Source organism: Zingiber officinale, chromosome 9A, assembly GCF_018446385.1.
Source record: "Zingiber officinale cultivar Zhangliang chromosome 9A, Zo_v1.1, whole genome shotgun sequence".
NCBI classification, from domain to species: Eukaryota; Viridiplantae; Streptophyta; class Magnoliopsida; order Zingiberales; family Zingiberaceae; genus Zingiber; species Zingiber officinale.
Genome location: NC_056002.1, coordinates 52,383,164 through 52,400,616, shown reverse-complemented (window position 1 = coordinate 52,400,616; position 17,453 = coordinate 52,383,164). Strand labels below are relative to the sequence as shown.

The following is a 17,453-nucleotide window of genomic DNA, read 5'->3' as shown; positions in this document are numbered from 1 at the left end:
TTTCCAAACTATAAAAATAAATCGAAAAGCACTCATAATGAACAATCCACCAACCTAATATTCTTAAATCATCTATTAAAAAAATTCATCCATTAATTTATCAAAACTAAGGCTCGAGCGTTAAACACGGACTAAAAACACACCTTACTATGGCCCCTGGAACTACTCAAATATTTCTATGGAACGAATCAAAATGGCCTATTTGAGTAATTGCTCTAGCAAGTCCTTTAGCAACTGACACATTTGTATAATGATGCTGGTCTCTCCGACAACGATGAAACACTAAAAATACATTATTCATGAACTTCTTCAACAGAAAAAACTGTAAATCATAGACGCTGTAGCTTACAAAGATAAATGATCAGTCAAAATTGAATTACAAGTTTAGTTACTATATTTTCCACATCCGTGCCAAGTTTTTGTCGAACATGGATTAGAAACAGGTTTGTGCAGTTCAAAGATTGACTATGGTAGTTATAGTTTACTGGAAAAACTTGTCTGATGAATTGTATCGAGTACCTTCATAGTTCATTGGCTTTCTCGCTTACCTGCCTTTATGTTTCCCAAATTTCTTCCCCTTTCCATTCGCTTTCCCTTTCCCTTTCCCTTTCCCTTTCCCCTTGATGCCTTTAGAGGGTTTGCTCTTCAAACGCATGATTTTGGTGGCCTTCTTCTGTCTGATCTTCCGTACGTGCTCAGGGTCTTTCAGCTCGGATGGTACATTGGCATTGGGGAGGGACCACCGTTTCCTTCCGCCCTTGAAATGCTGCTGTTGTAGAAGCTTATTTCCCCTCTCTAGGAAACACAAATTGTAAATTGACTTTTGGAAAGAGAAGTGGAAAAATTCCACAAGCAATGCAGGGATAGAACCACTAGTGTTATTTATCGATATTCAGCTAATATAGACGCATAACAAGTTCATCCACCAAATTTCGACAATAAGTTAATAAATATATCAACTACAAAAACTGAAGAACGTATAACCAAATTCATGGTATTTCATTACCTGTTGACCCAGTGGCTTCATCTGTATCTGTTCCTCCAAGAGATATTTTTCGATGGGAACGTTCCTTCCATTTTTTGTACAATCCTGTTTTATCAAACTTGATTTTGGAACCACTTTCGTTCTTGATCTAGCGAACAAAAAATCAAAAATAAATTGGTAGGCAGTTTGGTATATGGTTAAACTTGGGAACAAAATGAAATTGGAGACATACTCAAAAGTAAAATAAATAAATAAAAAAACAGGTGAAGAACTGAAGATGCATAAGCGGAAGAGTATAGACTGCTTGAACACATTTCAGTAATATCGAAGAACAAGGAATGAATAAGACATGTAATCATTGATTTCGTTCAAAATATGCACTGGTTGATTTGATTTCCTAGGATACGACTAAGAACAATTTTGTCTTGGATACTAATGTAGTGTCGGAGAATAATTAGCTGAAAGTGTGAAACAAGGTAAAACCTGATGAAATGACAAATAGTTTTCGCCTGCTCTGACCTAGAATAAGATCTATATTTGGTATTGTATACTTGGATTAAATGTGTTTTAGATACACAATGAACTAACAAACTAGATATTCCAAGGAGAGACAATGTTAGAATATGCATGTATCAAGTAATAAATGTAGACAGATTGACTTTCCTCTGAAAAAGTTGGTTTCCATTTCATGGGTTGCATCATGAACAATAAAGAAAAAGGAAATCAAATAGTTTTTACATTTTGTAAATGGATCAACTGCTCTGACCTAGAATAAGATCTATATTTTGCATTGTATAAGAGGATTAAATGTGTTTCAGATACACAATGAACTAACAAACTAGATATTCCAAGGAGAGACAATGTTAGAATGTACATGTATCAAGTAATAAAAAGTTGGTTTCCCTTTCATAGGTTGCAACATGAACAATAGAAAAAGGAAATATTTGATTCAAGAGGGCTTTTCCAGATCAGAAATAAGTTCTAGTAGAATCAATTTGAACTCCTGTTCATTACGTTGCAACAAGTCACATAAAAATGTTCTCATAATTAGCAATGAAGCTTCAAGATCGTGAATTGAACATGTCTGATGCAGATGAATCAATAGATTGGTGCAAGGAATAGGGGACCAAAGAAAACATTTATCGATAAAATGCAAAACAATTTGATTGATTTATATACTACTAGCGATACCGCAGACCCCAAATAATTGGGACCAACGCTGTTGATAATGAAGATCAGGACCTGGACTCAAGTTTCACACAGAAAACCTTAATCTCACTCAGGCTTATGTTTATTTGTCTCAATAAATTAATGAACTTCATTTGTCAATCCACAATATATGATCAAAAATTTGGAAGAGGGATAAATAGAATGCCTCATCTGAAGTGGGCAGAATAAGGACCACTTACCTTGCCTGAAGCTGTGACTCGATCTCCATTGTTCAACTTTATGTATTTTTTGCTTCTCTACAACCAAAAAGAAGGAAAACAAAATAAACAGTTTCCATAAAAGATAACAAAAGTAGCATGAGGCACCTCCTTTTGTCATCAAAATAGTACCTTATCCCAATGAAATTGAGATTTTTGCTTCTGTAACCCACTCCTATCATCAGCAGCTAGATCGAGAACAGCAGCATCCAATCTGCTTATCAAAGCCACATTATTTCTCCCTTGTGATTAAAAGTTATAGGATTGAAGGCAATAACATTGAAAGTTAGTGTCATGACATAAGCTATTTGGAGACAACGTCAAGTAACCATAGAGGGGTGTGGATCTACGTGTTTGACATGACAATTTCTAAAACCTTTTTAATAAAGGATGTTGGCTGTTGGCTTAGTGTCAGTATCGATTGCAAATAATGAAAGGCTAAATGAAGAATCTAAGTATCACAGTTCACAAAATGTATGTTAAGAATTTTCCAACAAAGACAAGTTGAACAAATAGCATAAAATTGATAAACCATTGACTAGTCCTGGGTTCCCACGGAATTTTTCCACTGGCCATTAGGGTAAATCAGGAAGCGCTCGCGGCGAGTGGCCAAGAAGCCCAGCATCCTTTGGTTGCACGCCCCATTTGGAGGAAAAATTCTTGCAAATTCACCAAAGCTAGGGATCGAACCTCAAGTGCCTGAGTAACAACCTGGATGCTCTGGCGCTGCACCATAGTCCCGGGGGCTTAACAAACAAAACAAATAGCATAAAATGATCCTAAGCAACATGGAGTGCCAGATTGCCATAACAAATATTCCTAGATATTTACTGTAGATATACCTGATCAAATATCATTGCAAGTAAACATGCATTGACATAGTGTGCAAAAATGATGCCGGCAAGAAACAAGCCAATCCATACACAAGATATGCACAAAATAGAGGACGGTAAATAGGTACACTACACACTTCCAAGCGGCAGAATGGCAATTTTTCATGACATTTTGCAATGGTACTCAGAATAATTTCAGAATAAGAATGCGAAGTCATGGATAAATTGCATTCATGAATCCTTTAATTAACTCATTTTGGAATCACAGTTATGATTGCCACATAAAATGAACCGTCCAGATACAAAGGATCTTAACAATAACTTCCTACTGAGAACAATTGTGCATAAGATAGTGCTACCTGTTTGATCCAAATCCTTCATCATTCTTGACTGAGAGCCCAGCTTCCAGATGCTGTGATAGAAAGAATCAAATTCAGAATCAGTTTGAAGTAGGTTCTGGATACACAGTTAATAAAAAGAGCATTAACAATGACCGAGCAGTATACCTGATTTGTTGGAATTGCACTTATATAAAATTCATCATCCTTAAAGTTGACAACCTTTCTTTTAGCACTGCGTACTTCTAATGAAATAAAACACCAAAGATAACAAGTCAAAGATGAACTATAGGTCTATGAATTATGCAGCATAAACCATCAACAATCTATACCAAGAAAACATAATTAACAGAAATACATTACAAAAGGTAAGAAAATGGATAATCTGGTGATCATAATGACATACAAACAATCCAACTAATACAAATTATGGAAAATACAAAACTTGTTTACCACTGTCATTTTGAAGGGCAAGAGAATGTCATTAGCAGCTAGAGAAGCAATACATATATTTAACAGAAAAAGGTGAGACATAAAGGGAAGTATTGTACACAAGTAGATCATAAAGAGATCTTATATATAATGCAGTGATTAGAATAGACATTTCCCTTCTCCCTTGAAGTTACTGCCCTAGTGATTGTCCACCATCTTGCGATGTTCAAAAGGAAAGTACATCCCTCAAAATACCAAGTCAAACCTAGTCTAATTAAGTCAAACTGACAATGACAGTGTTTGCCATTGACAATTGTAAACTATGGCCTTCAATCAAAGATTCAGATTCTACTGTTGTCATATCCTAATTAGTCATGTCAAATTCTCAAATTGTTTATATCAGCCAAGCTAGGCTGCAACAAGTCAAAAGGTGATTATAAAAATGATAGGTCATAAGAAACATAGTGAAATTAAGAACTGAAAACCTTTTTTCTCCAACTCAACTAGTGGAGCACTTGTCATCTCTGTATCCTGCATCCAGAAAAGAGAAATACTAACTACAAATGCAGCACAGAGATACTGAATGTGGATAAAAAAAAAAAAGGACAACCCGGTGCACGAAGCTCCCGCCATGCGGGGTCCCGGGGAAGGATCCATTGTACGCAGCCTTACCTTGCTTTTTTGCAAGAGACTGTTTTCAGGATTCGAACCCATGACCTTTTGGTCACATAGCAACAACTTTACCGTTGCGCCAAGGCTCCCCTTCAGATACTGAATGTGGATAAAGGACATAATTTCTACAAATAACGATACTGGACATAACAACTAACAATACACAGTAGATATTAAACAATAAAAATAAGATATATATTCAAGTAAGAAATGCATGTGAGATTGAGTAAAACAAAATCTGCAAGTGACATCTTCTATCACTATTGGTCCATATCTTACTAATTTCTTCCAAAAAGTGATGGTGCCTCATACATTATGGAAGATTGTTTAATTGTATTTAATCCACATAAGGATGTCAGTATGTGATTTTTACCACATTCTAGCAGCAAAAAAAAGGACCAAGTCATTAAACTTGACAAAATTGTATAATTGAAGATGCAAGTTTTTACAAATATGATCATGACCAATAGAGAAGCATTAAAAAAAGGTAACTAATCATGCACACAAATGAAATTTCCACCAGCAGTACAAATCATGAATCGAAGATAGAGTAATGAGGCATATTCTAGGTATCTGAACTCCAGAGTAGGATTTCCATTCTCTAATTAGTCAACTCCAACAACATTCCCATGTAATTAAACACTACTTTTGGTGGACTTTCCTACAAAATTTTCAGTGGTCACCTCTATGATAGTTCTTGACAACCCTGCAGAACATTCAAAAATATGCCAGTCAGTCCAATGGTGTGCTAATATAGTTGAGTAGGTTCTCTATGAAATAAATAAATCTTGGATCTTCTAGCACCCAATTCCCATCAAGATCAAACAATCTGGATCAAATTTGGTCAATTGATAACTTAAAAATCAGATATTATTGATTTTTCCAAATCAGAGTGCTCTCTGTTCCTAGTAGCCAATGACAACAGAGGTGAAAGTCATGAAGGCATGAAGTTTAAAAAGAATACACACATACTGCAGACAATAATCAACAAACTTTGGAAAATGTGCTCAATTCTAGTAGAGGTATCACTATATCTCATTAAACCTGCCTCGACACTAAGATGAATGACTGTTTACCTTCATTGCCTGATCCATACAACGCTTGTGGTGTGCCGATTTAATTATCTCTTCATGAACTTCTCTTTTCTTCTTCATCACTTCAAGCCATTGATTTGAACCCTACATGTCATCAAAAATGTTTTTTATATTAAAAAAATGGAGTTCTTAACAATAATCTGGTGAATATATAAACTACTTTGGAAGTCTTTAACCTGCCTGTGTAGGAAGTAACATGGGGGGAAAAATGATACATTGTTGCCTGATTTATGGTAATATTCTAAGGAAAAATGAATATAATAGGAGAATCCAAATGAAAGCAACTATGAAAAATGAACTCATGTATATAACAAGCAAGATATCTGCCTTTCGTAACACCAAATGGCTATAGGACTATCTCAATTCTCAGGAAAAATCAAAGAAATTGATTTGTCATCTTACTTGTGCATTTTTTGCCTTTGCAGCTTCCCCTTCAGCCTCTAATATAGTCTGCTTTGGCCTAGCAGGTCAAGCCAGAAAAATATAAACAGAGTACAATGAAATTGATTTGTCATCTTACTCATTCACTGATTCATTTAGTTCTTATTAAATCAACTGAATAAACAAACACATAAAATGATCATTACCTAAACGCCTTTAATCGTTCAGAAAAAGCTAGTGCCGCAAGTTCATTTGGTCCAAGTAAAGTTCGGAAGATTGGGTGCAGCCCCTCACGAGGTAAATCCTTCATTCTTCTAATGGATTCACTTGAAGGTAAAGGCTTCCCCTTAGAATATAAGCGAAATGCATTAGTAGACACCTTCTGCAATGAAACTAGCTCTGCATTTGCTTCAATCACCTCCCGAAGTCTTTCAGAAGTAAGATCTAAAATTGGTTGAGGAAAACGACCATATATCGTCTCTCCATTTGCAATTGCTTCATCAATCTTTGTGTATGCTCTCTCCATGTCATCGAGAACTTCCTCCTCAGTAGGGGCAGGTCTAAGTGGTTTAGAAAGGAAAAGATGCAAGTCTAATAGGTTAGGCATATCCTCTGATGTAACAAAGGAATAAGCAGTACCTGTTCGACCAGCCCGACCCACTCGACCAACTCTATGTACGAAAAGCTTAGGTTTTGCAGGGAAGTCCCAGTTCAAAACATTATCAAGCAAGGGAATATCAAGGCCCCTTGCAGCAACGTCAGTCACAATAAGAATCATAGTCTTTCGTGCTCTGAACCTTGAAATATGAATCTTTCGAGCATCCTGATCCATGTCACCATACGAGACAGAAGATTCAATACCCTCTTCCCTAAAAAGAATATTTAGGAATTCCACATGATGCTTGGTACTAACAAATATCAATGTCTGTTGATCAGAACTAATTTGTTCCCTGACTAAGTACAACAAAGCAGCAAGTTTCTCTTCATGACGCATTGTGAAGAATACCATCTTAAGATCTGGGCTAATCTTAGTGTCTAGATCAAGTCGCACAAGCTCTGGATCGCGAAGACCAGCCTTTGCAAACTCAGCGAGTAGACTTGGCATGGTAGCACTAAAAAGTAAAGTTTGACGTGTCTCACTAAGCTGTAAAAGAATTTTGTGCAACTGCTCGGCAAAACCCATTCCAAAGAGACTGTCTGCTTCATCAAATACAACATATTCCACAGTACGCAGTGACATACCCTCAACCTCTGACAAATGATGCATAAGTCGGCCAGGAGTAGCAATTATAATATCAGGATTCTGTGCTAGCTCTTCAAATTGATTTTCCATGCTATCACCACCAACCAATAGACTGGTGCGAAGATCTGCCGAAGATTATAGTTCATTTAACTAAAGATGTACAACTTCAGTAGATAAAAATGACTTTGCAAAAAAGTGAAATGCATATACATGTGAGAACAAGCACTGAAAACAGTACTGCTCAGTTGAATGCCAATAAAATCAAGAAAAAGGATGTGATGATATTGAGTTGTCTTCGTACTTGTAAGATACAAGCCTTAGCAAGAAGAATTAGTGGCAAAAATTTACTAAAGATTAATTAGTTTAGCTGAAAATGATGTCTCAGAAGATTACAAAACATAACGAAAAATAAAACACTTCACAAAATCATCAAAGTGTGGTTGGGAGGGGAATGATGGACCATAAAATATATGGTCAAAATGACTGAATTTTTTTCCTATAATTATAAAAGTAATTACAATCTAAAAAAAAGGTGATAGTTTATGTCCATTTTCTTATGTCTCCTTTCTTCCCTTCCTCTAACCTCTTCGGAAAATTACACTAGTTTCAACAAATACTGAAGCAGAAGTACCAATACAAAGCAACAGAACAACTCTTTCACCTTCACCTAAAAAAGCTTAAATGTGCAACAATTGAACAATTGTGCCTATGAAATAAAAGTTAAAAATTTTGTTATCAATTTTATATTGACGATATTTGTACTCTCGTTACTCTACTTTTTTCCTCAATATAAAGCGCTATGCACATCGGTAGTCAGTAGCTTATAGAGAACCAAATCAAGGGAAGAGATAGAAGAGCGAAGGAATTCTAACCAGTGAACCTGCCGAGCTCCTTGGTGAACTTAAGCGTCTGCATGGCGAGGTCCCTAGTGGGCGATAGGATAAGCGCACGTACGCCGGCCTGCGGCACATGCTGCCGGAGCTTCTGAAGCATGGGAACGAGAAAGGCGGCGGTCTTCCCGGACCCCGTTCGGGCCATCGCGACCACATCGGCGCCGGATAGGATGAGCGGCATCGTTTTTCTCTGGATCGGGGTCGGCACGCGGTATCCCTTTCTCTTAACGCCACGGTAGACCTCGAGGCAGAGCCCCAGCGACTCGAAGCCGCCAGACTTGGCCTTCTTGCTCTCCTTCATACGCCGTTTCAGCTCCGCCTTCGAGCTGACGCCTACCATCGCCTTCATCTCGGCCTCATCAGCGTGGAATTCCACTTCGCCATCCGCCGGCTTTCTCGCAGAGATCCCGCCGCGCGGTCTCGCCATGAGAGATAGAGAGAGAGAGAGAGAGAGAGAGGGAGGGAGGGGTAGGGTTTTGCAGTGAACCCTTATCAAATTGTAGGAGACAATCGAGTCAGACCGGTGCACGGTTTATTTCGGTTTTCTATTGATTTTCGGTGAGTTAGCTGTTACTTGTTAATATACGCATATGTATATACATAAAAAATTCTTTATCTAATTTTAAAATTTTAAAATTTTAAGACAAAAATTAAAAAAAAGCATATCCTAAATTATGTAAATAATGAAATAACTTTTTTTTTTAATAAATCAATCACTCCATCAAAATAGTGCCCATGAAAATTTTAAGAATACTCTTTATCTAATACTATTGTAACCATTATCGATGACTACTATAATATATAGATGCTACTAAGTAGTTATCAAATACGTCATAGTTAAAAATTGAACCGTGGATACTTGGATGACAACTTGAATATTTTACCATGGTACCATAGCCCCGAGGATAGCAACTAGTCCTAATTTCTATAACATGTAGAAATTATTTGAATAATGAAAAATTGATTTAAAATATTTTTGATTAATTTAAAATAATTTTAATAAAATTTAAACAATTTTTTTGATAATATAGGAGCTACGATGATGAAAGGGTATCTCTTCCGCTTCACCTTCCACTTTTATGAGTGACCTTTCATCTTCCTCGCCTTTATATATGAGGCATCCAAGGAATTGAAAGGTAATAAAGTGATGAGCAAGTAATAAGCAAGGAGAAAATCCAATAGAGAGGGATTTGGCTCATGGAATCTTGAATAGCTTTCCGATTCGTTCATGATCGTTCTTCCGATAACAAGCGAAAATCAGATCTACTACAAGAGATCACTGTAAGTTTTACAGATTTCGTATTTCTATATATTTTATGTATTTAGATCAACAATGGTATCAGAGCTGTGTAGTTCTGAAAGTATAAAATCGGAGGACTAAAACTGAGAAATCATGATGGTTGTTGTGATTTCTACCCAAGCAACAAATCTTCCTAACACCGGGAAATCACAACAGTGTTGTAATTTCCATATTCACAATTGCGCACTGGCGATCACGTCGTGGGCCTGCTACTAAGCCAAAGATCAGAACCCACATTCGTCGCGGTAGAGAAGGTCACAGCTACGTCTCGCAGATGCACTCATTTTGGGCTTCGACGACCACCTCAGGTGGCTGGTGATCGGTTTCCATGGCCGAAGAGCGTCGACGATCACGTTGGGAGGTTGACGATAGATAGTCACTGTAACCGCGTTCGTTGCGGCAAAGAAGTCGCGATAGTGAAATCAAGAAAAATGAAGAAAGGAGAACAGTAACTTCATTCGTCAAAATCACTGTTTGAGAAAAGTTTGATTTAAAAAAAAAAAGAAAATAAAAACTGAGAAAGCATGAGAAGTTTTTCTCATGCGGGAAAAAAAGTTTTTTTTTTTTAAATAAGTTTTTTTTCTCTTATTTAACTGGTTTAGTTGAAACCAATTTAAATTGAACTTTAGTTCATTAATTGGTTTAACTAGATTAGTTTGGTCCAGTTAAATTCAGATTTAATTTAAATCATTAATTAGTTTAATTAAATCAGATTAGTCCTTTTAGACTTTAATATGATTTAAATCATTAGTTGGTTTAATTAAATCAATTTGATTTAATTAGACAACATTGAATCTAATTAGACTAAACCTTTTCCAAATTTGATCAAGTGGGCTAGATTGTTCTAATAAGTCAGATTTAATCAAAATTGGATCAAATTATCCGATGAACTAGGATTGATTAAATAAATCTTGATTTGATCAATAAGTCAGAGTTAGACTTACATGGACTTAGGTTAAATAATAACAATTGAACATCCCAATTAGATTAGTTCTAATGAGGACAAGGGAATAAGCTAATGCTTAAGATATAGTTTTCTAATAGACCGATCTAGTATGTTAATCAACTAGAGCTCCTCAGATATAGAAAATTTATTTTTCTTATTTACTTATGGATTGAGTAGATAGACCGATATATATATATATATATATATATATATATATGTGTGTGTGTGTGTGAGAGAGAGAGAGAGAGAGAGAGAGAGAGTGTTAAAATAAATCAGTTTTACTAGTTTAATTTGTCGGTTTAATATTGATATTATTATTTTATATAGTATGATCCAGTTTACGGGGTTAGCGAACATATTGGATGGCTCGATCAATTATTCTGGAAACTCAAACAAGAAGGGTTTCCAAACTTGGATAATTATAGGATCTGGGTTTTGATCTAATTGCTACCGATACACCTCAATGAAGTAGCACACCATTTATGGGGGCTCTTTGAATGGTGAATTTCATATTTACAGTTGTGTGTGAAGATATTTCACCATGTGGATCAAGAGAATTTTAAAGAGTTTGAGGAGGATTTATAAGAAGATTCGAATGTAGATCCAATAAAGAATCCTAAAACTGGTCTACCTGAGATTTCCCTAATTGAGTCCAAGATGAAAAGGATAATAATGACAACTATATTAGTGTTTGTCCTAGTAGTAGTGATGTTAACTTATCTAGCTTAGTAGAGTGTTGTTGTTGTTACTGTCGTTATGTACGGACAACATTAGCCAATTAAGTTTAATAAAACCATATAATAAAAATTGTTGTTATGTACAAACAGTACTATTTTATGAAATGTTATGTTATGCATTAACAAACAGGAAAAGGAATGTTATGTGTTAACAATTTTAAAAGATTGATTAGTTTATTTAAATGATGAATTCACTTCATGGATTTACTCACTTAATGATTAGTTCATTTGATGGAATGTGTATAATAGTATTGATCATTGTTGGTTAGATTGGATTATACAAATGATGAGTAGAAATGTAGTCGTCACTTGATTTTGTAAACCAACTTAAATTAACATTGAGTCAATCATAAATTATATACATGTAAAATACACTAAATTACTAAATAATGTGTTTATTTATGTTAGATCATGGTAAATAAAAATATCATAGCTAAACTCAATAATAGAGAGAAATTATATAGGGATAACGATAAAATCTGGCACCTTAAGATACAGTATATTCTTGAGGAAAAAGAAATTCTAGAGGCTTTAAATCAATTCATGAAAGAACCTGTTGATGGTTCTACATCATAACATGAGCGTGACCTTGATGCCCACTGCTAAGGGAATATTGATTAGTTCAATGGTAGACGATCTGATATTTGAATATGAGTTATTATCATCTGCTCATGCAGTCTAGGTTACCCTTAAAGAGAAGTATAGTGGAGTAAGTTTAAGCAAGTTTCGTTAGTTGACAATCAAGTTTGACAGCTACAAAAAATGTCCGAATGTTATCATGACCCAGCATATGAGGGAAATGGTAAATATAATTTGAGAGTTTAAGACTGCTAGTCATGAGTTGACTGATGAACAATAGGTTCAAGTAGTAATTCATTTCCTTCCTAATTCTTGGGAGACGATAAATCATGTTGGTGTAGATTGCACTGATGGTCTAACTCAGATTTTGATGAATGATAAGGAATTTAAGTTAGGTGTTTTGTGATCTAATTACTTTACTGAGTGTGCAGGAATTGACAAGTCCGAAGGACCAGACACCAGCCTGAAATCCAGCTAGGTCTGTGAGACCGGATAGCTGGTGTGAAGTCTAGATAGGTCAATGGGCCGATCGGATATCTGGTAGGAAGACCGGTTGGGTTGTAGGACTGGACAACTAGCAGAAGTCCAGGTGGGTCTACGGACCTAACAACTGGCATGAAGATCTGGTGGGTCAAGAGGCAAGTCAACAAACAGTAAATTGGTAAGTAAACGTAAGTCACTGGAGAAGAGTGACTAAGTGAGGGCGTGTCCCGGTTGATGGACAGTAGGCGTCGGTCCAGGTCAGGTTAATTTTGGATCCCTAATCTGAGACCTTGACTAGTTCTTGGTCCTCGGAGGGCAGGAGTTAATTACTACTTATTTTTCACTGTGCTAACTTTGTTTTGTAGGTTAGATGTTTTAGTTTTGGACTAACATAACTTGCAGAGCAAAATGAGCAAAAAGCTTTTGGATGAACAATACCCGAAGGCGCCTTCAAGCATTAGAAGGCGCCTTCGTACTGTTCATGGAAGGCGCCTTCACTGGCTTGAAGGCACCTTCCAAGGGATAAATTTTGGAGCCCGTCATAGATAAATTTTGGAGCCCATCGTAGATAAGGTGCAATGAAGTTGAGATCAAATTTGACCCATTGGAGGCGCCTTTAATGATGGATCGAAAGCGCTAGAGGGGGGGGGGGGTGAATAGCGCTCGTGGCTATTTTAACGATTTATAACACAGAATAGAAACGCAGCGGAAAGTAAAATCAAACACACAGAGACGCAGGTGTTTTACTTCGTTCGGAGCCTATGGCGACTCCTACTCGAAGGTCCGCGGTCCTTGACCGCTTTCGGTGGGCAACAACTATATATCGGAAAGATTACAATTTGAATTACAATTAATGCAATAAGTAAACTAATACCGACAACAAAAGATCGAAGAGTCTGAGCTTTGGGTTGTCGACGTCGAGTAGTAGCACTTCAAGGTCGTCTCGTTGGCAGCACTTCACAGAAGAAAGCTTAGAATTCGTTGTTCTTTGAAGCTGCTCCTCAACTCTCCTTTTATATGAAGTTCAGGGCGCCTGAGACCTTTCCGGGCGCCTGGAGTGTGACGTGGCCGGCCAACCAGGTTGCTCCACGTCGCGAAGTCGCGCAGGGGATAAAAGTTGGTCCCGGGCGCCCGGATCCATCCCGGGCGCCCGGACCACCTTTTTCCAGCAAGTTCCTTACCTGCAAACAAAGGTTAGTCCGAGCAATATACCCTGCAAGACAGTGTTAAAATCTGATAAAACACAATAAGGAATAACTGACAGTCTTCGGACTGTCCGAGTCTGACTTCGGATTTCCAACCGGAAACCCTAGGTCGACCCGACGCCTACTGTTCCCTCTACGGGGAACGCGTCCTCACCTACTCCCCTCAGGAGAGATTACCTGATGCCAGTCCGGTCCTCCAGACCGACTGGACTTTCTGCCTAGGGTTACCGCCCCCTAGGACCTAGGGTTACCGCCCCCTAGGACCTAGGGTTACCGCCCCCTAGGGTTTTTCTCTACCTAGGGTTACCACCCCCTAGGACCTAAGGTTACCGCCCCTTAGGGTTTTCCTCCACCTAGGGTTACCGCCCCCTAGGACCTAAGGTTACCACCCCTTAGGGTTTTTCACCTGCTTAACCGCAGCTAGGACTTTCCTGAAACACTCATTCAAACATGTTAGATCACACACTAACTTAACTTTGAATCCTTTGCCATTATCAAAACTAAGGTTCGATCGTCGGATGCTTTCCGCACCAACAATCTCCCCCTTTTTGATAATGGCAATCAAAATTCAATGTTAAGTAAAAATATGCAGTTATGTATAAACACAAGAACCAAGATAAGCGTGATAGCCAGATAAACATAGCTCCCCCTTAATATAAGTTATTATCTTTGAATTTTTTACTAATAGCCAATAGCTCCCCCTTAATACAAGTTCCCTTTAAAATATTTCTTTGAATTTCTCTACTCTCCCCCTTTGCCATATATAAAAAATGAGCTAGTTTTGAAAAATTTAACTTTTCAAGACGGAATTTAGCAGAAAACAATTTAACTTAGGCAAGGAGCAAGTGAAAGGCAACACCTTAGAATTGATTTTGCTTGAAGAGATATAGCAAAAAAGGTGCACTTTTTAACTTAGTGTATTTTGAGGAGTTTCCAAAATTTTCACAGGAAAATTTTCAAAACACAATTTTCAATTTCAGAAATTTTCAAACAAAATTTTCAACTTCAGAAATTTTAAAAAAAATTTTCAACTTCAGAAATTTTCAAACAGATTTTCAACTTCAGAAATTTTCAAACAAAATTTTCAACTTCAGAAATTTTCAAACTTTTAAAGAGAATTTCCAAGGAAAAATTTTTTAACTTTCAAAGTTTTTAACTTAACGAATTTTCGAAAAAGTTTCAGCTTAAATACCTTTCTAACAAGAACAAAAATTTTCAAAGTAGAGGACATTTGAAAGTTTTAAATTTGGAGAAAGTTTTTGAGAAAGCTGCTTAAGGCATGTTTTTGAAATGAATTTCAAGAATACTTAAGGCAAAGGAGAAGCGATAACCTTATTTTTTAATAGCTTGCCATTTGTTTTAGTAAGGTATCAGAGCCCTAAAGTCCAAGCATGAGTCAAGATTTGTTTTGATCAGGTATCAGATCCCTTAAGTACAGACATGCTTAAACTTATTATTTCCTTTACCAACTGTCTAACCGTTTAGCTACTTGCTGATTGCTTAGAGGGCAACAGTGTTCACTTGGTTAGTCAAGTCAAGTCAATTGATCCAGTTAGATTTGACTAAGGATGGAAGACTTGATTTGATTACTTTTAATCACGTATTTAACGCTCAGACTCATATTGATGCACAGAAATAAGCATTCTCGAGTCCAGGCTGTACCCTATGCATCTCACATCGTTCTATGTTTTACAAACACAATCAAGGTAAACCTAGGTGTTTGTGAGATGCTCTGGCTGAGTTCTGGGGGAGCATGATTTCTAGGGGGAAATCCTAGTCTAAATCCAACTTTTGAAAGTTTAGTAAAGTAGGGATTTTGAAAAATCAGTTTTGCCTAGAAGTTATAAAAATGTTATTAAAAGACTGATCTATTAGATTAAGGTATAGTCAATCAAGTCTGAAGTAGAACAGTCTATTAGATTAAACAGTCGACATAGATAAAAGAGTCATAATAGAGCTGCTACATGTTGTACTAGAGTCATAATCGAGCTACAGTCGGAGCTACTGAGATAATGAGGGAGGTGGTCCGGAACCCAGTGACCGGAGTAGTGTCAGGAGCTCAGTGTGACGAGCCCGATCGTCCTCTCGTAGATCTCGGCGCAGGTCGGAGAGCTCCTGCCGTACGTCTCGTCGTAAGTCGGAGACCTCCTGTCTGACCTCTCGTCGAAGATCGGAGACCTCTCGCCTCATGGACTAATGAAACTCGGAGCTCTCGTGCTGGAGACTCGACATAGCCCTCTCTAGTCCGGAAACTCGATCAGCTAGAGTGCGGGGAGCTGGGTGTGGCGCTCGAGGTGGTGGTGGGGCAGGAGCAGCCTCCTCAGGAAATAGTGCCAACATGAACTCATCTTGCTCTGCCTCCCCCGCCTGCTGGTGCTGTGCCCCCCTACGCCAGGACATGGTACCCTCATCGTCTATATGGATATTTGCTAGGGAAAAGTTCCTAGCTCCTATGATGTCAAACTCAGTCATGTTGCGGATGTCACCTCCAGTGACATCAATGTGCAATGAGGACATGTAAGCTGTTAGAATATGACAGTAAGGCATATGTACTCGTCTGCTGGTCACGTATCCAGCTGCGTAAATAATAGTGGAAAAGATGTGTAGGCTGATGTCTATGTCTAACTTATGACACAGGGCATAGAGAAGAAAGGAGTGAAATGGATGCATCACCGCAATGTCGTGAGTGGTCAGCGGTAGAATACAAAGCACTAGAACCCTATAAAGGGCGTAGTCCTGAATTCTAAGGTTAAGTGACCTAAACTAGGTCTCAGTGGGATCACGCTGGTCCTCAAAGAAATACGAATAGATTGTATCGAGGGTAATATGTGAGTATGGATCTCCAAAAGGTAGCTCCCTAGGAGGATAGCATAAAAAGGTGCAGGCTGACTCTCGTAACCCTAGAAACTCACGAATGGTAGTGGGAGATAATGTGATATCCGTGCCAGCTGCCCTAGTGGTATAGGAGTAGTCGTCTACTTTCACTAGGTTGTTGTAAAATTTGGCACATAAACTTATGTTTACTGGGCTGGTGCACTCAACAAGGTTTCGCAACCTATAGTGATTTATAGCCTCGGAGACTGGAATACAAGAGCGTAGAAAGAATGATCTATCTATACATTTGGTTCTAATGGCCATGTAATTTATTGACATAAACTTAATCCTAAGTTCGTCGGTGGGAAACCTAGGGTCAATGCTAGGTGTAGAGGGCCCAGCACCAGATTTAGTACGCTTCCTAAATTTTTAACTAATATTACACTAAGAAAAAATTATAAGAAATGAATTTAGGAGGGGATAGAAATTTTATCGAGGAGCCATGTTAGAAATTTAAGAACTGACGACCTCGGTTGAGTCACGACTTCGTATCAACTACGGAAAAATTTTAATATTGAAAGTCTTCGCAGGGAAGCTAAGAAGAAGCTTAAGGAAGACTTGGGTGCAAGGGTAGGGGGCGCCCCCTGCCCCCTATATATAAGGGAGTCCGGGCGCCCGGACCTGTTCCGAGCACCCGGGGTCGTGTGAGGCGGGGCGCCCGGGTTCTCTGCGGGCGCCCTGAGTCTGAATACCGGGGGCGCCCGCTCCCGGTTTTTGACCCTTGTTTGTACGTTTTTTTAATTGTTTTAATTAACTTAAAAACATTTAAGTTAATTTGATTTTAAACATGTTTAATTGAGAATTAATTCAATTTTGAATTAATTAATTTTATTTTGAATGAAGATGTTTAAGTAAAGTAATTTGGAGGAATATTTAAATTTTAATTTGCTTAGTCATCTCACCCGATGTATGTTTTCAATCAGGAGATCCTATTATTTTGTGAGATGAATTAGTTCAATTTATAGGGTTTTGTTTTAACTTTATGTTAGATTCGGGTTTAGCTTCAACAAGTAAGCGTTCTTTGGATAAAC

The 17,453-nt window shown here is 37.7% G+C and overlaps 1 protein-coding gene across 2 annotated transcripts; it reads right to left on the bottom strand.

Annotated features, from left to right (window-relative positions):
- Positions 1-278: 278 nt before the first annotated feature.
- On the bottom strand, positions 279-8,770 carry LOC122018829 (DEAD-box ATP-dependent RNA helicase 29-like). Of its 2 annotated transcripts, XM_042576262.1 has the most exons (11): positions 8,278-8,766; positions 6,369-7,530; positions 6,184-6,241; positions 5,764-5,865; positions 4,501-4,546; positions 3,752-3,828; positions 3,605-3,657; positions 2,545-2,626; positions 2,395-2,451; positions 1,007-1,133; positions 279-795 (listed from the first exon to the last, which is right to left on the bottom strand). In XM_042576262.1, the coding sequence occupies exons 1-11, from the start codon at positions 8,723-8,725 to the stop codon at positions 545-547; spliced, it is 2,463 nt and encodes an 820-aa protein (XP_042432196.1). In that variant the 5' UTR covers positions 8,726-8,766; the 3' UTR covers positions 279-544. The 2 variants fall into 2 exon arrangements, with proteins under 2 accessions (XP_042432196.1, XP_042432197.1); XM_042576263.1 differs by lacking the exons at positions 279-795; positions 1,007-1,133; positions 2,395-2,451 and adding an exon at positions 3,103-3,158 and having other exon boundaries at positions 2,549-2,626; positions 8,278-8,770.
- Between the last annotated feature and the right edge of the window lie 8,683 nt (positions 8,771-17,453).

Coding starts and splice junctions, on each gene's coding strand:
- LOC122018829 (XM_042576262.1), bottom strand. CDS start 8,725: ATGGCGAGACCGCGCGGCGGGATCTCTGCGAGAAAGCCGGCGGATGGC. Junction 6,242..6,368: donor GAACGATTAAAGGCGTTTAG/GTAATGATCATT, acceptor TTGACCTGCTAG/GCCAAAGCAGACTATATTAG. Junction 1,134..2,394: donor GAGTCACAGCTTCAGGCAAG/GTAAGTGGTCCT, acceptor TTTGTTCGCTAG/ATCAAGAACGAAAGTGGTTC.